Source organism: Cavenderia fasciculata (genome assembly GCF_000203815.1).
Source record: "Cavenderia fasciculata unplaced genomic scaffold Scf_Dfasci-G-b-143d02.r1-5, whole genome shotgun sequence".
Classification (NCBI taxonomy): domain Eukaryota; phylum Evosea; class Eumycetozoa; order Acytosteliales; family Cavenderiaceae; genus Cavenderia; species Cavenderia fasciculata.
Genome location: NW_004457713.1, coordinates 265,962 through 285,875, shown reverse-complemented (window position 1 = coordinate 285,875; position 19,914 = coordinate 265,962). Strand labels below are relative to the sequence as shown.

General features: G+C 35.2%; 8 protein-coding genes and 1 non-coding gene across 9 annotated transcripts; 6 read left to right on the top strand and 3 right to left on the bottom strand.

Annotated features, from left to right (window-relative positions):
* Positions 1–37: 37 nt before the first annotated feature.
* DFA_02324 (uncharacterized protein) lies at positions 38–716 on the top strand (the record flags this gene model as incomplete). The annotated part of the gene is made up of 2 exons (XM_004366654.1): positions 38–475; positions 660–716. The coding sequence occupies 2 exons, from the start codon at positions 38–40 to the stop codon at positions 714–716; spliced, it is 495 nt and encodes a 164-aa protein (XP_004366711.1).
* A 57-nt stretch (positions 717–773) lies between these two features.
* DFA_02323 (uncharacterized protein) lies at positions 774–3,309 on the bottom strand (the record flags this gene model as incomplete). The annotated part of the gene is made up of 10 exons (XM_004366653.1): positions 774–1,082; positions 1,116–1,333; positions 1,396–1,533; positions 1,603–1,956; positions 2,018–2,196; positions 2,338–2,503; positions 2,622–2,672; positions 2,715–2,817; positions 2,918–3,156; positions 3,303–3,309. The coding sequence occupies 10 exons, from the start codon at positions 3,307–3,309 to the stop codon at positions 774–776; spliced, it is 1,764 nt and encodes a 587-aa protein (XP_004366710.1).
* Positions 3,310–3,523: 214 nt separating this feature from the next.
* On the top strand, positions 3,524–8,901 carry DFA_02322 (uncharacterized protein; the record flags this gene model as incomplete). Its single annotated transcript, XM_004366652.1, has 3 exons — positions 3,524–4,279; positions 4,517–5,158; positions 5,542–8,901. The coding sequence occupies 3 exons, from the start codon at positions 3,524–3,526 to the stop codon at positions 8,899–8,901; spliced, it is 4,758 nt and encodes a 1,585-aa protein (XP_004366709.1).
* Positions 8,902–9,142: 241 nt separating this feature from the next.
* On the bottom strand, positions 9,143–9,227 carry DFA_02321. Its single transcript is given in 2 exon segments — positions 9,143–9,179; positions 9,191–9,227. It is a non-coding gene; the product is annotated as a tRNA-Tyr (tRNA).
* Positions 9,228–9,659: 432 nt separating this feature from the next.
* On the top strand, positions 9,660–11,027 carry DFA_02319 (uncharacterized protein; the record flags this gene model as incomplete). The annotated part of the gene is made up of 1 exon (XM_004366651.1): positions 9,660–11,027. The coding sequence occupies one exon, from the start codon at positions 9,660–9,662 to the stop codon at positions 11,025–11,027; it is 1,368 nt and encodes a 455-aa protein (XP_004366708.1).
* A 1,231-nt stretch (positions 11,028–12,258) lies between these two features.
* Positions 12,259–15,922, bottom strand: DFA_02318 (uncharacterized protein; the record flags this gene model as incomplete). The annotated part of the gene is made up of 5 exons (XM_004366650.1): positions 12,259–12,448; positions 12,997–13,054; positions 13,446–15,215; positions 15,310–15,479; positions 15,822–15,922. 5 exons carry the CDS (start codon positions 15,920–15,922, stop codon positions 12,259–12,261), a joined length of 2,289 nt encoding a protein of 762 aa, XP_004366707.1.
* Positions 15,923–15,979: 57 nt separating this feature from the next.
* Positions 15,980–16,396, top strand: DFA_02317 (uncharacterized protein; the record flags this gene model as incomplete). The annotated part of the gene is made up of 2 exons (XM_004366649.1): positions 15,980–16,055; positions 16,134–16,396. The coding sequence occupies 2 exons, from the start codon at positions 15,980–15,982 to the stop codon at positions 16,394–16,396; spliced, it is 339 nt and encodes a 112-aa protein (XP_004366706.1).
* A 151-nt stretch (positions 16,397–16,547) lies between these two features.
* DFA_02316 (uncharacterized protein) lies at positions 16,548–19,434 on the top strand (the record flags this gene model as incomplete). The annotated part of the gene is made up of 5 exons (XM_004366648.1): positions 16,548–16,576; positions 16,829–17,524; positions 17,603–17,957; positions 18,024–18,372; positions 18,410–19,434. The coding sequence occupies 5 exons, from the start codon at positions 16,548–16,550 to the stop codon at positions 19,432–19,434; spliced, it is 2,454 nt and encodes an 817-aa protein (XP_004366705.1).
* A 136-nt stretch (positions 19,435–19,570) lies between these two features.
* On the top strand, positions 19,571–19,848 carry DFA_02315 (uncharacterized protein; the record flags this gene model as incomplete). Its single annotated transcript, XM_004366647.1, has 2 exons — positions 19,571–19,723; positions 19,840–19,848. 2 exons carry the CDS (start codon positions 19,571–19,573, stop codon positions 19,846–19,848), a joined length of 162 nt encoding a protein of 53 aa, XP_004366704.1.
* Positions 19,849–19,914: the final 66 nt, after the last annotated feature.

Sequence of the window (19,914 nt, the reverse complement as noted above, 5' to 3'; positions counted from 1 at the left end):
GGATCGAGCACAACAAAGGGAAGCAATGTTGATAGAGATGAATGAAAGAATTGGATGGAGTGCAAGGAAAAGGAAGAACACAATCGATCGCATCACAGATGATCGTAGATACTGGTGTAGGGGTGTTGGAACAACCCACCGATACACCACTCGTCAGCCACCAGCATACTTAGAGATCAACACCGATCAATTGACTTACCAACAGCACAGTACTCATCCAAACCCCAAGGATACTCTAAATGAAGGTGTAGTTCTCAGATACTTCAACAGCCTCAACAATACGACTAACAGCATCAACCAAGAAGACATATTCAACCACATCCAAGTAGGTGAATACACGATCAGTAAGTTCATTATCAAATTATTATTCATTTATGGAAATAAGATCATCACATCATCCCTCGCCCGTGTAATCAATGAGACAGTAGTTGATGTGAAATGGCACAAGACTGATATTACAGGTCTTGGGATGGAGGTAAAGTTGTACCAGTTGTTGATGAATTGAAATCCTCGAGTGTAAAGTCTTTTGGTAGACGTAGAGTTACTTTGAATGATTTAAACAAGGTACTATGTAAACAATTACGAGAACTTCTCAAGTTGAAAGATTAGAAAAGATAGAGTTCCCCCAATCACCAACTCTCTCTTTTCTAATCTTTCAGCTTGAGAAGTTCTCTTTCAACATCACCCCAGAGTATTTGATTTGTAAATTATTTTAGATAATAAATAAATAAATAATACATTAAATTTTATTGATTATAATCATTAACTACTCATTATTCTTCTTGAATTTCATCTTTAATACCTTGCATTAAAAACATTGATTGACGAACTGATCTATGAACCAATTTCTTTCTCGTGGTAGTTGTAGCAGCAGAGGTGTTATTGTTGTTGGAAGAGGATTGCTTGCCTTGGTTGGTAAATTGACTATGATAATCTTTTAATTTCAATTCAAAGAAATCAAAATCACTTGGCAATGTTGGGATGGGTGGAGCAGATTCACTAATAAAACTATCGACTCCAACAAAGTCCAACATATTAACTTTCATTTCAAGTTCTTCTAGTGCAGCCAACTCTTCAATTGACTCTTAACAAACCAAAGACTGTCTATTTAATACCTTGTGACCATCGACCAAATCAACCAATGACTCTCTTGAAGCTGAACTTAATTCCAACCATGTTGAAGAAGCCTCTGATGATTCTTTTTCCATATTTGATAAATATAAAAGTGTTGATGAATTGTCCACTTTTCCTTTGTTCTTTCTTGAAGGTTGACTCGATGATGATGATGGTGAAGATTCCACCAAATTGGATATATTGGTTGAAATTTGAATGTCTTGTATATTACAATAAAATCTTTAGTTGGAACAGTAAGAGTATCATTTGTAAATATATAACTATACTGTTTAAGATCATTTGATAATCTAATAAATAAATAGGATCCTCCAGAAACTCCTCCTTTTAGTTTATAATTTTTTTCAACCTCGAAAAATAATCCTTTTAATAATATATTTGTCTTGTTATTTTTAAATGATTCTAAAAAAAAATAGAAATGTAAATAAGTAAAATTATTCAATAATAATATTATTTTTAAATTCTACAAACCAATAATATTATTTTTAACAATTTGATTGATGGATTTATAAATATCGGTATGATTCAATTTACTAATTGATCCAATTGTTTCACCTCCCCCATCCTTTTGATTGATAACTGTAGAGTTGGTGGTTGGAATACTTTGACCCAAATTATTCATACTAGTATTGGTAACGATCATATCTGGTGATTTTGTCATGATTGGTTGTTCTAGTAATGAAATATCCCTATTTCTTTGGGTCAACATATTCATTGCATCGAAAATTGTTTTTTTAGTCTCCAATACATTGGTTAATTGTTTTTTTACAAGTGCCAATATTTTGTTGATATCAGCGTTTACATCTAACCATGAATTTTCAAATACTATAGAATAGAAAAATATTAATAAATAACTGAACAACGAGTTCCAAGTACACTGACATACCTTGAAAAATACAACAAAATAATTCTTGAACTGCATGATAATGAGAGAATAGTAATGGTACAAATGTTAAATTCTTTGTTTCTTCACCAATTAAAAGTGATTGGTTCAACAAATGAGTTAGGTTAATTGCAATGGCAGAGAATGGGTAACATTGATTATCTCGTCTCTTTTGATTAGCACTATATATCTTTTTGATTATAGCTTGATTTGATTGAGATATTAATAATTTTGAAATAATTATTAATATTAATTAAAGATGTGAGTACATACAAGGATAGGTATAATAAATTGGTCAGACCTAAATACCAACTGTTTTAAACTCTTGATAAGGTTCTTCGGTATGAAACCCTAAATATTTCCATTCTTCTGTCGAATGTCCAGGTGGTAACAATGATTGTTTGTATCTAGTATACATATTAATAAAAGATGTTGGATCATTTTCAAATAATGTTGATCTTTGGTGATTAATTGATCTCCCAAACATTTCTTTATAATCATCAACATTGATTTTAATGTATTTTCTTTTAATGTATCTAAATGTTTATAAATTAATTAATATTTTTCTTTTTGTTTCTGGACTGAATTGTTGTGCTACACTACATACCATCAATTGAAAATCTTTGTATGATGACATCAATGATACGAGTTGGAAATGCTTTCAATGTAGTTGTATTCAACTATGCCATAGTTCTCAAACAAGAGTATGCATAAGTGAGTGCATTTCCTTTTAATTCCTTTATACATTTCTCCAATTGATCAATACCACTTCTTTCAACAAATAATGTTAATACTTGTTGATCCTAATATATATCAAATAGAATAAAAGATAGAATAAATGTTAATATCATTTCCTTCTCTTTCCTTTCATTCCCTTTCTTTTTCATTTTGATTATTATTTACCTGTAAATATTTATTTAATCTAAATAGATATATTGAACCAATATCAGCAATGGCATAGATCATCTCTAATACCTTATCAATTGTAATATCATGTTGTTGGTTTGTACTATTACTATTACTACTATTAATATTACTATTACTATGATCAGGAGTAGTTGTTAAAGAAGCAGTCAATTCTCTGTAATCTTTAATAAAGATTTGTATGGTGTCTATATCAGAGTGCACGTCAAATGACGATCCTTCATGAAGATATATATGATCTTGATCCTTTATACTGCACTCTTTCAGTGTTCTCTTTTTGTTGTTGTTGAGTGGAGCGTCCATGTGAACGATGGTGATGTCTATCCTGTCAGCCTCCTGTCTTCCTCCACCAGCTTCAACTAACCTTCCATTTGTCAATCGATTAGTTTCAAGTTCACTCACTGTAATCTCATCAACCAGTATATCGAAAAAGTATTTCCTCTGAGCTTGTACACGTAAAGTGATGGTTTGAAAGGGTTATAGATATTTTATATCTTGTGTGAGTTTAATGAATGATGAGATGGGTAAAAATCTAGCTTTCTCTTCATTTGATTTTTTTTAAATTTTTTCTCCTTTACCCAGGCTATGAGAGATCACGACGTTCAGTCTTGTGTTCATTCACTACATTCATTCGATCAACCTATGACAGCAACACCTCCACCACCCAAACAAACAATTAAGAGCCTTTTAGGTAAACTAAACGATGAGGTTTACCTCAACAGCTATACACTTTTATGTACAGAATGCAAATATGTTTTTTCGAGCAATGATGTCTTTGAAAGGCACCACCTAAAAAAAGAGGGTACTCATGTAGAATATCGACTCGATTTTAGCCCCCAACTCAGAACCATCATGAACATGGCCGCTCACACTCTGACCCCTGGACAGTTGGTAGAGGAATCAAATAGAAGGTTGTTTGAAGTCGCCGACCCAGATCTAGTGATTAGAGAGGGAACTATTCTAGACCCTAGCATCCCTATCGTCAGCTTTATCGGTGACTCTGGTGTAGGAAAATCAACACTCATCAGAAAGTTTGTAGAGAATATGTTGGAATGGCCATCCAGCTCAAACCAAAAAAAAGATCAAACCTATAACGGCACATCCTCGAGCATTACTTCCTTTAATGGACGATTACTAGATGAAACCAATAATAATAATAATAACGGTCGTCAAATTTATGTTTTTGACTGTGAAGGTTTTGAAGGAGGTGTTCCTTCAACTACTATCAATTATGAAAAAAATAATCAAAATAATAATAATCAAAATAATAATCAAAATAATAATAATAATAGTGATAATAATGATAGACCATACTGTTTCTATACCCAATTGGTTCATACTGTAAGCCACGTTGTAGTTATTGTTACCAAGAATTCCATTCTAGACATTACCAACAAGGTCATGAAATATACAGGGTTTATCGAAAGAAACCCCAATTCGAGCGTGGTGATTGTTCTTAATCAATTTGACGACCAAGAAATCCCCATCCTACCCGAAAACACTCTAACAGCGCTCCAAAGGATTTGTGTCAATACCCCCCAATTGGTTGTTGTACCAACAAACAACAATTTTATCAAGTTTCAACAGTCAATGGAAACCCTAAACAACATTCTCAACCATTTAACAAATAACCAACACCAAAATAACCACGCTCTCGACACGATAATAGGGGGTATCAATGCTTACAACAAAATAGCCAAAATAATCAAAACCAAAGACATTGTAGACTATTTTGGCTTTTCTCACCACGGTGCCACACTTTGTACTCACTGTTTGGTGTGTCAAAATGACCAATGTGAGCCATGCGAGGGAATGTGGACACATTTTGTTTCTCGTTTTGTCAATGGTCAAAACAACAGGTTGGTCATATCCGACAATTGCATCTTGCATCTACTCGTCATTCTCCACCATTTATCTGTGGCCACGGGGAGACCAGTCAACGATATGTTTCTTGGTGGCATTCAAAGTACTGGTGGCCTGTCTGATCATGTAGTCACCTGGCTCCAAACAAATACCCCAACCCAATTGATCCACCAACACCAGGCACTCGGCACCCAAGCCTTTCTCGATGAAATGGCCCCAGGCAGTGGCCAAGAATTTCATGGTCAGCTGGTATGTGATCACGATAATCACAATCAACAACAACAACAAGACACACCACCAAACAGAAATATCCTCTTTTCAAATTTCCACAAGGTAGCCTCTTTTGAAAACCCAAATGTGGGTTGTCACTCTGTTGGCTTTGCTACTGGCAATAGTTTGATCATATGAAATTTTTAATTTAATAAATGTACAATTAATATTTATATTCCTTTAAAAAATATCTTTTTTGTTTTTAGGCTCAGGCAGCCAACAAGATATTTAAAAGTTTTCGGGGCTCTTGAGAAAAAATTTTTAATTTATTTATTGATTGTTGTTCACAAGATCATAATGCACACACACATCACTTTCTTCTTCGATATTCATTTTTTAATATTGTTTTACAAGATAACAACAAAAGGTTTTTCTTTTGAAAGTAAAAGGTAAATAGGATTTATTTATATTATTCAATCATGATGTTAATCCCTTTTTTTTCCTTTATGATATCATTTTTTAACATTTAGATGTCTACAAGTAATAATAATATAGATAATAATAATAATAATAATCAAAATAATAATAATAATAATAATAATAATAATAATAATAATAATAATAATAATAATAATAATAATAATAATAATAATAATAATAATAATAATAATAATACTACTATTGATGTTTGTGAGTATGAGCTCAGAGGAAATCAACCACAGGGTCGTGCAAAACTGTGCGGAGACACTGCACATTATGTAAAGATTGTATCTAAAACAACAAGACTCTGTGAAAAACACTACAAAATGGTAGCCGACCCAGATGAGGAAGACTATGAAGATGAACTATCAAAAATGATCACACTATCAACATTTAAACAACTTGAATCGCTTGGCCTATCTGGTCCCAACTCGACAGGTGACATTGTAAAAGACAAGGAACAAGACCAAAGATCAAAACTGTTCTTTTTCAATCACCAACTAGCAAGACTAGAGTTTGGCGTTGGATGGAACGAGTTGCAAAAGTTGGAGCACATCTTGATGGTGACTGTAGTAGGACCTATGGGCTCTGGAAAGTCTGTCATTGCCAATATGCTCTCTCATAATGACGATCCCACTAAACCAAGAGCCATTGTCAGATCGATGGCATCGGCTGTAACCAGCTCTACCTCTTCAGACTACAACTCGTTTATTGCCAGTAATATCGTGGTTGAATCAACCGATTTAAAACCAAAGGTTGTCGTCATTGATACCGAGACAGTCAAAGAAGAAGAGACTACATCCTCAACCTCTCCATACCTTGGTGAAACCAATCATGAAAAGGAAGCCTGCCACAAATCCACCTCTCGTTTGCCCTATTTATGCGGAGATGTCTTGGTCTATGTCACGGCCGATCCCAAATCTACCCTTAAGATTGCAACCGACGAATTAAACAAATACACCACCATCAATGAAACTGGTATTATCAATCAAGTAAGAAGACCACATCTTATTCTTGTGTTTAATCGACAGCCTGCTGGTGAATCACACGAACCAGACTATCAAGAGTTTTATAAAAACGTTGGAGAGGATTTTAAGAATCTTTTCCGGTCCATTCAAATCGTTTCAATCCCTACATTTTCTTTGGATCCAAATCTATGCCTTTCCCAACTCGATAAATTGAAAAACAAGGTCAAAGAAGCTGCAAACAAATCTTTGGAAGAGATTATTGACAAAAAACAACAACATCTCATCAAACAAACCGAAAAGCTAAAGATAATATTTAAAGTAATCGAAATTGTCAACACTACCCAAGTCATTGACATGGCCAAGTTTGAAACCATCAAAAACAGAGCAAGCAGGGCACTTTTCAAAACATTGCGCCTATTAATGGGTGGTGACCGAAACAAGTTTGTTGGTTCTGTTGGAATTGTCAAAGAATTGTTTGACCTCTCCCTTTTGGGTAGCCAACATAAAACTCAATTTGACAAAATTAAAACAGAATTGCAAGATGAAATTGAAAATAAGATTGCTCCTTGTCAAGAGAAATGGGGAGTTCACTTTTGCTCCATTTCCAAGGAATCTCATACTTCAGGCCAAGAAGAGTGTCATAAATATGTTTATGGAAAAAAGATGAAAAAACTCCACATTACCAAGGGTAAACACACAAATACAAGCAATTGGAAGGATATATGGTCGAGATATAATATCACTGAAAAAGGCGATGAAAGAATCAATAGGAGAACTACCCTAAACCAAATGATTGGAAATGAGATAATCAAATCTCTTCCAACCCATACCGCTTGCTTTGGATGCCTGTTTAACTTCCCATCGCTCTTGCTCGACTGTGGCCATTTTATTTGCCCAGAGTGTTGGAAGTTTTACGGCCAAATCAAATGTCCCATCTGCTTGTCAGCAACACAAGCCAGTCTGTCAAATCAGAAACCGCCAAACCTATCAGGTTACCGTATTCTTAGTTTGGATGGTGGTGGTGTCCGTGGAATCATGCCATGTGTCATTTTGGATAAAATTCAAACACAATTGTATGGTATTGCAATCCATGATTTGTTTGACCTGATTGTTGGTACCAGCACGGGCGCTCTGATTGCTCTTGGTCTCTCTCTTCCCAATACGAGCAATGACGACTACCCTCTTCTTCCATTTCAACTAGAGTCCAAATTTTCAACGCTAAGCAAAAATGGCTTTGACAAAAAGTTTCTTGGATCTATTTTACGATTCTGGAATCTAGCAAAGTACGACCAAAATGCTTTGGCAACAACACTCAACGAATTTATCCCAAAAGACAAACTCCTTTTACTTTCTGGTTTGAAAACAAGAATTGCAACTGTATGCGCTCCACGCAGCGCTCCTGGCAAAGCGACTCTATGCCCATCGTACAACATTGACAACCAGAGGGAATACGAGAAGCTGCCCACGAGTGAGAAACTTGGAACCTCGCCATCTCCTAAAGAATATAAGAAAAGTGCCACCCCCCTAAAGGCTGCCCTTGCATCTGCTGCAGCACCAACCTATTTTGAATCAGTTGAAATAGGGGCCGAGTTTTATATGGACGGAGGTTTATTTGCCAATAACCCTTGCGAAATAGCTTTTGATGAAGGATTTAACATATTTGGCAAAGAGATGACTTGCGATCTTTTACTTTCATTGGGCACTGGCTCTGTAGACAACCCTATAGACTTTGAAACGTCTAAGCTTCCAATTATGGCACTTGTCAAGTATCTCAAAGCTGTCGCCACAAACAACAGCAAGAGTTGGAAAAGCTTGGAAAGTTCCCTTAAAAAGCTAAGGGCTCAAGCCAATTACCAAGCCACAACGGCAATCAGAATCAACCCAACTCTATCAACAAAAATTGGGTTGGATGAACATGACAAGGTTGATCAGGTTTTGGAGGAAACGGAAGAAGCCATCAAAAATAGCGTCATTGTGGAAGTTAAAAAGGGTCAAAAGTCTGAAACCCTTATTAAAGATGAAATTATTGGAATTCAATACCAAATCAATCAAATTTGTGATAGACTATTATCAACATTATTTTATGTCGAGCAATATGATACAAAAACAACAGACAAAACATTGGCTACTGTCACTATCAAATCTAGAATTGCTCTTCCACCCTCTATTACTCTACAAATTAATAGTCAAAGTTTTAAAGTACAACCATACCAACAACGACCAATCAAATTTATAAATACAAAACTGGAGAAGGGACTAGACACCTCCCACCCAATTTTCTCATTCTCGGGTGACATTCAAACAGCTGGCCTTGACATTGAAGGGAAATTAAATATTATTTGTTGTATTCCATGTAATCGCGATTTAAGATGGAATAATAACAATTCATTAATTTCTGGTTGTCCAATTCAATTAACTGCGACAAATATAAATAGAGCTTAAAAAATTAAATTAAATTAAATAAAAAGAAAAAATTGAGTAACAAATAATGAATACATGGTTGAAAAAAAAAAAGGAATTTTTTCAGCAATTTGTTTTTTTTTCTTAATGATGTTTAGATAGTGTAGTTTTGATGGAAAAGAATAAAAAATGAATAAAACTGTAGGGAATAGTGTGTACAATAAGAATATGATGAAAAAACGGCCCTGCTGGCCAGCAGCAAAAAAAAAAAATGCAAAAGATATCCGGTTTGCCAGGATTGAACTAGCGACCAGCTGATGACTTTTTACAAACTACAGTCAGCTGCTCTACCACTGAGCTAAAACCGGAAAGGGATGCTGATGCTCTACCGGTGAGGATGACGGCTGCTCTACCGGAATGGGATGCGAGAAAAAGTCATCAACAACTCGAAAAAGAACAATTTTTTAATCGACGACCCTATTGTCTATACAAAAGGTATCTAGTTATTATTTAGAGTAGAGAGGAGAGAAAGTCAAAGAAAAGTCATCAACAACTCGAAAAAGAACAATTTTTTAATCGACGACCCTATTGTCTATACAAAAGGTTATAAGTCTTAGAGACGGACGTCGATAGACTTTTCCTTTTGGTTACTTTTCCTTTCTTCATCGGAAAAAGATCAACCACAGCGAGATTTTTCACTTTTAAAAAAAAAGTAATAGTAGTCTAAAACAAAAAGTAAAAACAAAAAAAAAAGAAAAAAAAAATACTCAACTAAATAGTAAAAAACAAAAAAAAAAAAAATGAACACATCATCACCGGATTTTGAAATCTCCTTCATGTCCTTGATGGAACCCATCAAGGCCCAACTACGTCACCAAACTACTTCCAACTACCAACTCACAGTTACTGGTGCTGGAACTGACAACATTATCAACTTTATCAAAAACACGATTGGAGCCGACAAGTTGGCAAAACCACCAACAAGATCCAGAAGCAACAAGCATCGCCGATACCTCACCGATATCGTCATTGGTGTCCAAGAGAACGACGATGTGAAAAATCTACTCCTAAACCACTCGCCAGATTTCCAGGTCCAACTACTGGGTCTCACACGTCTCAACGTCAGAGTCACCGATGCTGCCCCAAAGAGAGAGAATCTAGTCCCTGCCCTCAAGCTGTGGACAACTGCCGAACCAAACTTTTCAAGAATGTCAACCTCCCCAAAGGGCTCCATCCTCACTGGATACTACTCTGAAAGCGAGCTGTACCTCGAAAAGGACAAACCAATCTCTACCGCCAATAGCAAAGCAGTTGCAACCGTCTCTGTCCCCACTACTCACAAGCAGTACAGAGAAAAGAAGATTGAAAAGGTCACCAACAACATTGTCAACCATACCAACAAGAACTACAATAAGAACAGAAATAGAAATAGAAATGGAAACGGAAACAATCGTAATAAAAGACCCAGCGACGAGCAAACACTCCAAGAGGAAGAGAAGGTCAACCGAGCAGGTAACAATAAGAACGTAATCAATACCCCACCTGCCGTCGATCAATCAATCTCTATCAACGTCGCCTCACCAGCTCTCAGCCCCATCGTCTTGCATGATCTTCCAGCCCAAACCAGCGACTCACCCAACCCCAGCACCATAGCAAACGGTCCACCAGCCACCGCCAAAGACCCTCCAGGCACTGCCAACGCCCCTCTGGTCATTGACAACACCAGTGCTACACCATCTGCTGCCACCCAATCTCCACCCTCGACCGACAACTCTAATGATGAATCAGACCAATCCAATGGATCCAGTGTCACATCTAATGTGTCCTCTTCATCATCAGAGCCCAGTGTAGATGGGATCGACTCCCCATACAAGCCACCAGCACCACCACGCGTGTCGATTGCAGAGGCCAAAGAGCTCATCAAGCAAGAAAAAGCTCGCGAGGCTCTCAAAAAGAAATCACCCATCAAGCAAGTGACTGGCTCGATCACCAACTACTTTACACACATCCCCAGATTTGTAAAGCCCGCCGCCAAACCAACCGTCACCACATCTACCACATCCACCACATCCAAATCCAACAACAATGTATCCAAAGTGTTTGATCCCAAGGTGCCCTCCACCAATAGAACCGTAACAGGAGGACCCAAGGGTGCTCCTACCAAATAAGGATACTCTACTGGAACTGTCAGGGACTGTCGTCACCCCATGCCCAGAACCTCGTCGCCACCGACGTCACGTTCCATCGCCCTGACATTTCGATTCTTGCGGAGACGAACCTCGACAACGATACTGCCATTACCAAGACCTTCCCCAATTCCACCTCGTTCATGAATGGGAAAGGGTCAGGCATCACCGTCGTCAACCACACCACCAATATAATAACCTACAAAGAAATCGCAAAAGGAAGAATGGTCAGCATCACGATCAACTCGGACAAGCCGTTCACTATCATCGCTGTCTACATACCTGCAAATGACACAAAAGGTAAATGGGTACGAGAGTACATTACCAGCAACCATCTAGACGGTGCTGACATGTTTATCGGCGACGTCAATCTCAACCGAGACAGCAACGAGTACCTCCCAAGGTACCTCAAGACTACCCTAGAGTGCTCTCAACTCTACGAGGCTACCATTACGACGGGTCCATCATACTCTTGGAAACAGCGTACAATCGACCGGTTGTTCACTACTCCATCCACAGCCCAATCGATCCAATCATTCATGTTTGTCGAAGGCTCCAAATCAGACCACAAGATTATGATCGTTGACACTAACCACTCTATCCTATCCAACAACAAAAAGAAGAAGAAATCACCACTGTGGGTGCTAAAGGGTTCCCTGCTCTTTGACCCAACAGCCAACCTACAAATAGAATCGCTCATTGAGAGTGCCAACCAAATTACCACCGATCCAACCGAACTGTGGTTACAAGCCAAAACCAAAATCCAAAACATCTACACCAGAGCTGCCCATCGAGAGGCTGACATCAGAGTGAGACGCCAAAGGGAACTGCTCCGACTCATCAAGTCTTCCACCGCCGCCAACAAGAAACAACTCGAAGAGTGGAGGGTCGAGCATCAAGATCTAGTCGACACCATCGAAAAAGAACGTAGAGAACAACACTGTGTCTCCAGAATTCGATACGGCGAGGTACCGTCAAGGTTCCTAACGGCCATGATCAAAGGTCGTGAGAGGGATCGAGAGGTGTCGTCCATCAAGCACCCAACCACGTCTGCCATCTGTGAAAAGGAAAAGGACATCTTGGAGGCCTTTCGACTCTCGATCAAGATATTGTATACTCGATCAAGATCAACTCTATTTTCAGCTTTATAGTTGTTGATATAGATAGACACGATTGATGGTATCTTGTAGAGAGGTTCTAACAAATTTGGTATTTAATTCTCCAACAATACAGTTGTAATGCTACTTGGATCTTTTCTTAAACTTGTACAAATACGATCTTGTATCCACATTGGATAGTCATTATTGTTGGTTTGACGTGGGTGTAAAACATGTTGATCCGATATCGTACTATTCTTTAATATATCTTGAAAAGAGTTGAGGTTGTATTGAGTAGCTGTTGATCTAAAATTGTAATGATTTATCTCCTTTATCATTGAAAACTCTTATTCCTTTAAACTTTATCAATCTTCTAATTCGATGTGGTATACTATTATAATACATTTGTCTACAAGTTAATAGTAAACATATTATATCTACATTATCAATTGATGATAGTCATTATATAAAATTTAAAGAGATAGAGAGAATAAAAAAAGAAAATATTCTTGATCAATTTGTTTTCCACCTTCACTCACTCATCTAACAATCTTGGGAGAGTATGAACCGATCGGGGATTATCTCATCAAATTAAAATAAGAAATCAATCAAGCTCCAACTTTCCCACTTCTGGAGTTTAAAAAAACTAGTTTCGAATGTGGACTCGGAAACCAAAGATACCAATTTTATCCAATCCTCTACTTCTTATCCACCTAATCTTGAAAACTTCAAACTCTCTTGTGATGATATTGAATATTTTGTTGCACCAACCATCAAATATCTATCAATATCTTTAAAAGAACAACCAATACAAAAATCAACTAATCTTTCAATCTTTTCAATCAGATCCATACTCATCAAACATATCTGACCAACAACAAATATGGCCACCATACAATACAACACATCCAACTTGTAAAACAATTCCTGCTCTCTCACAATGGTCATTTAGATTAGATGAAATAATCAATCATACCAATGTTCGATATATAACTATAATCATTTCAAATTCAACATTTCATTTTAAAATTCAAAGATTGGACACTGATAATAGAAATGTATTGGTATTGGAAAAAGAGTAAAGAGTCACTTGTTGGTGGAATCATCGTCAACAAAAAAGAAAAGAAAATAGTATAATCAACAACAATATGAACCAATTTATCTAATCTATAAAATAATATCTTTGAATCCAATAATTGTATGGAAATGGCATTGGTGTTTTGAACATAATAAAAAATAAATAATTAAATAATAATTTTTCAAGTGTCCATCTCTTTTTTTCTTTATTGAATTAAACAATTACCTTTTTTATATTGTTTTCCTTTTAAATTATTATTATTCTTTTGATTATTATTTTGATTATTATTATTAATAATTTGTCTATTAAGATTTGGTTGAATAGTAGTATCATATTTTAATTTTGATTTTGGAAGTAATTGTTTCATTTCTGTTAATAGGGTAGTTGGAATATTTGTTGTATTTGTACATTTAATTTTTAAATTACTAGTTGTTGATTTGAATGTAATGATATAGCTTTGATGAATGGATCCCATTAATTCCTTGTACATTGGTACTAGTTGTAATCGAGTATTCTTGTCATAGTCTTTGTCCAATAGACATCGATACATGTGTTGACGTGATGGTTGAGTATCGATTTCAAAGTTTAATAAAGTTGGATGATACAATATTGTTGAAAATAATTCAATCATTGATTTTTGTGTTATATCTCCTCGTGATTGAACTCTTTCATCGTCTGGTTGTGAATATTTTTCAGCAACCTCTTCCAAATGTATATTATTATTTTCATCATTTTCATCTACTTCTTCTTGTAAAGTTGCCCAACATTCTACAACCGCAAGTGTTAATAATGATTGACAATTATTCAAGATGGTGGAGAGTTGAGAAAAGTTTTGATTATTTAATAAAAGTTTGGATTCGAGGAGGAGTGATTGAAGGTTGGTGAATTGATTGGTGAATAGATTCCATTTACGTTGATCGTCCCAACTATATTTGATATCGTATGCAAAATAGATTCGAAGGTTTTGGATTGAATTGCTGATTAATAGAGGATCACCATACTCTACATTATCCATTTCCAAACCAATCGAAGTGATAGACGGTTTTGCAATAGCCTTGTGAAATAGAGCTGATAGATTGGTTGCACGTGACACTGACACTCTATTGACTGAAAACACTTTAATGTTTGGTAGATTATTGACGACATCTAGGAATTGTCTACTATAGTCATCGGTTTGCTGCCAATTGAATGATGGTGCAAAAAAGTATTCCAACAATTGGAACCGTGTCAAACTCGATAGGACACTTGGTTGAATGTTTCCAAATTGTAGAGACAGACGTTTGAGACTGATGGGAAGGTTACTGATAATGTCGTACTGCCATTCCGACTGACACTCGACCAACGACAAGTCGGTCAGTGTTTTGGACGAGAAAAAGTTGGTCATTGCGATAGGGAGTTGGTCATGTTCGGGTTTTAGCGACTGTCTTCTATTGGAATAGGCATTTTGGTTTTGAGTGGCATGACATTCACAGTCAATCTTGGTTGCTCGAGTTGTCAACAATCTAATATGATTCATGACATCATGAGCTTGCAATACTTTTCCACCTTCTTGAAATGTTGGTCTTACCCATTCTGATCGTTGTCTAATCGTAATGACATCGGGTAGTTTGTTGCCTGGATAATTGATCAATAGATCCATTAGGATACTGAGTGACCCCAATAGATGATCAGCTGGACAGAATCCAAGTACATAGATGGTTAAATGGTTCAATGTAGTATAGCACTGTGTTTGAAACCACTCTAGAGGTACTTGATTGGCTTGTCGATGATGTCTAAATGTAATCATATCTTTCGAGGTATCTGGAAATCTACTATGAGTACCATAGTGATAGTCATCATAGATGAATAGATGATTGAATGATTTTATCAAACAATACCGACTAGACATGTGACTATACATCTCCACAATATCATCTTTCATTGGTTTAAAGCATACTTCACTAACTTCTAAAAATACATTTGATGACATATTAAACCAATTCCATGATACTATTGCTAAAAAAAATAAAAAGAAAAAGATATAAAAAAGAAAGATAATTAGTACAAATAAATACAATCATCTGTTAAAATGGTTAAAGACTTTACATACCCAATTCTAATTTTTGTTTCTTACTATAAAGATATCTATTCTCCCATTTTAAACACCAACAATAGTATATAATCTTTCTTTGTAATATTAATGGTAGATATTCATATGATGATGTAATAATATCATCATTATCATTATCTCTTTTAAACATCTCTCTATCTCTCTTCCCGCTTTAAAAAAAAGAAAAATAAAAAAAAGGTGTGTCGATCAAAGAGATGATCATCCAAAAAAACCTTTGCACAAGATATCTTCATGTCTTGAACCAAATTCACAGAAGTTAATTTTGATAATGATTGTGCTTGGCTATAGTTAGCTGCAAACTAATCTTTTATTATTCTTTTATATAATATATATTTTAATATTAATATTGTGATTTAAAAGTCTTCTACAACTTTTGTTTGGATGTGTTTTAGAAAAGAGTCTGTCGAGATGAGATTAAAAGAAGTGGAGGAGATGTGTGATCATTCGTCTTTTCGCGTGATAAAGAGATAGATGATGGCATACATTAAAACACGATTAATACGTCGATACTAAAGTAATGTGATACTAAAGTAACATATAAAAGAATGATGATGGTTGGTTGATGGTTATATTCATCATCATTACAAATCATCAAATCATCAAATCATTCTCTCCTAATCAAACCTACCTAAACAACTTATCCTAAAAAATGTTTAAATCAACAACTCTAATGTTTACTATTTTTGTTATTATTCTTTGTGCCGCTGTAGTTGCAAATGCTGCTAGTATGTTTATATATTAAATTTTATTATACTAGCTTTTACTAATTACCTTTTTTTTTCGCGGCGGTTAACCAACTATAGTTACAAGTGTTGTTCAAGAAGGAAAGAAACTTACAATCAATTATTCACCAATGACAATGATTTGGTTTGATAATCAATTGATCAATGATGGAGTAACTTATGATGTCAAACCATATTGCAAGGCCATGTATGGATGGTCTCCATTGGTTTGCAACTTGCTATCTGTTCCTGATTGTGATAGTATTCGTCTCTATGGTTCTGCTGGTATCGGTGCTACTAATCTTCAAATGCTCTATACTTTTAATTGTACTGTCATTGCTTAAATTAATCAATAGTAATAATAAGCTTGCACAGGTCGTGACACGACCACCGAAAATATAATTCATTAATAAATATTTGTTTTTTTTTGATCTTCTTTGTACTTGTTTTCTTTCAAATGAACTTCATGAACCAAGCCCAAGCTTTGTTTTAGATATGCCACCGAAACAAAGTTATAAACAAATGTATCTATCCATCTATCTATTATGATTCTAAATAGAGATAATACTAAACAACAAACAACAGATAAAAGAAGTAAGACTAGAGTAGAGTAGAGTAGTATGGAACAACCAGTTGAAAGCAAGTTGTATCATGGTTACTCTTTTTAATGGTCAAAGGTGTTTATCCAACTGTATGTATAGTTACATATGATATTATTATTTAACAAATTATGTTTGAATGATAACTAATTTCACCGTATCCATCATGTTTTATAGATTAATCATCAAAATATTTGTTTCTGGTAAAAAAGAGTTGACAGAGGAGAAACAATATTGTTTGATGATGCCAATGTTATTATCGATTCTTTCAAATATCGATGGTATTGCTCGTGGTGACCTTATTGATAGGATTGTCCTCAACCTATACAATTTACATGGTTCAAAGAATCAAAAGTCGATAAAGAAAATGACCCTTCAGATCATTAAAACGTTGATCGAGGTGTTGGACAGACATTGTGAAACGGGGTTCAAAGACACTTCAAGAACAAAAAGCATCATTTTTGATTGCTTGTTGTTTATGGCCACACCCACCAACTTTACCGACCAAACAGAGAGTGTCATCAATCATTTATACGAGTGGTTGGTCAACCAATTCGAGGATGCCCCATTGGAAGAGTGGACAGATAGTCGATCCGAGAGTGGCAACTTTTACATTTACTCTTTCGAAAAAGATGATGATGAAACAGTAAAAGTAAAAAATCAAGAAGATCAACTCATTGCCGCCCATTTAGGTATTAGACGATTGGTGGAACTTGATCAACGCGCTCTCGTCCCCATTTTCAATCGTTTAATGACCATGTTGGACTCTAAACTATGGAGAGTAAGATATACTGCTTTGATTAGTATATCTGAATTGTGTGTAAATACAAATCTCAGTCACAATATTACAAATCAATTTCCATTGGTTTTAAAGTATGTTAAAATTAACAAATATAAATATTATTTAAAAAAATAATTATTTTATTTACATTTACTTTTTATTTATTATAGGTTAGTATTAAACTCGGTAGATGATGAAAATATTAAAGTTAGATGGGCAATGCTTCATTGTTTGGGTAAACTATCTATTGAAATGGGTAAAGAGATGAATGAATCAAGAGTACAAATATTTTCTGTAATTTCAAAATTTATTGATGATCCAAATGAACGTATCCAAAATCGTTGTAGTATGTTGATTCTTTTACTGACCGATTCATTTACAAATGATAATGTTGATGATAATGTTTTCAAAGTATTAAATGGTTGGTTTGAAATATTACTCGAATCAACAAAACCATATGTACTTGAATGGGCAATTCAATCTTTAATGTATGTCATTGATAAAGTTTATAAAAGATGTAAAAATGTAAGTCAACAATAGTAAAAATGTTATATTATTATTATTTTAATTAATTTATTTATTTATTTTTAGTATGTTGGAAAATTGATACCAATTTTCTTTTCATTTTTGGAAAAACCTTTTACCAAACAATCAAAAAGGTTTTGTAGAGGTGCAATCAAAACATTTTCAAAATTTTCTATATTTATCGACAAGAAGATGTTACAAAGGTTTATGAATGAAATGTCTTTTGATCCGGTTGATATTGTCAAGATATCACCTATATTCATTCAAGCTATTGGAAAGTGGTTTAATCTATTTACCAATGGTGGTCAGGATGATTGTCGATATACTAGATTATCCACTCAAAGAAGAAAAGAAAAGAAAAAGTGTTCTCAAAGTTTTGATAAAAATCATAGATTACAAACCATTGGCACCATTTGTACCTTGCTTGGTACCTCTTTTATGCAACTTGGTAGTATTGGAACTAGACGACGATCAAATTAAAGACATTTCCATGGACCTCTTACCCCAATGTATGAAGCTGTGCAATCTAGCACAAGTGGGTATCGAAAAGACAATCAAAGTGTTTGGTAGACAACTAGATACGGTACTCGAAGAAATTTTGGATGATTTCAACTATGGCACCATGTATGAATATGTCGACTTGACAACCAACATTATCAAAGCAATGGGAAATGATGTAATAATGACTTTGGATCAAGTTGAATCGACGCTCAACACATTTACCGTGGTGCTGGAAATGCTTGACTCTGATTTTCACGACTCTGATGTAGAGGATAACCTCTACAGACCGATTAGCATGATGATCAAGCTTAACAGCACCGCCACATCACCTCTCATTACCTATGACATATTGGATCGATGTTGCAAGAAACTTGGAGACACCAATACTGATGAAGTATTTTGCAAAGGAGAAATCCTCAACTTTTTAACCGAGTATTGCAAACATGGTGGTGAAAGTGCAATCAACTCATTTCCACAGATCATACCAACCATTATCTGGTGTCTCGTAAACCTTGATGATGACTGGGATCTACGTACCGCTGCGACTGCACTTGGTGCGGCAGCACAGACTGCCAAAGATAGGTTCTCGCCATGGGCTACGGAAGCGATTCAAGGATTGGAAAATATGATCCTAACATCTACATCCAAAGACTCTATCCGAGCCAAAGAAGCAATATCAAGTATTGGAAAAATCATCAGATATGTTCCACAAGTCGTCGTCATCGTTGCCAACACTATCGATATTATTCCAAGATGGTTGAATCATCTTCCACTCACAGTCAGGTACAGAGAATACACGAGAGATTCTTCTGTCATTGAAGACCTATGTGCGATTGTCCATCTCTACACCAACAAATGTTTGGGTAAAGATTACCAACATGTTACTCAACTCTATAAAATCATCAACCACTATAAAAAACAACAAATGTCAAAGAGAGTCATATACATGAACTACTCAATCAAACTTGGTCATTGATTATAGATAAAGAGAGCGAGAGAAAGATAGAGAGATGATTGCTTACATTAAAATAAAATAAAATTAATCTATCTATCTATCTATCTAAAATGATTCTTCTAAATAGAGATATTACAACAAACAGATCACAAGTAGTATGGAACAACCAGATGATGAATTTATAGAGACTATTGTCATTTTAACAAAGCATAATAACAAAAATAGCAATGACAAAGCAAGAGAAGCAAAACAAAGATTCGATAACTATGTTTTAGATAGAAACAAAGTTGTCAAGGGAGTTTATCCAACTGTATGTATAGTATTTAACAAATCATGTTTGAATGATAACTAATTTCATCGTATCCATCATCATCATTAGAAAGATAGAGTTGTTTATTGATTCAACCCTAAAAATAAATAAATAAGTATAAATAAATAGAATCTAGGTTTCCAGCTCAATCAAAGTAAATAACCTCTTTATAAATTTATTGTTGATTAATA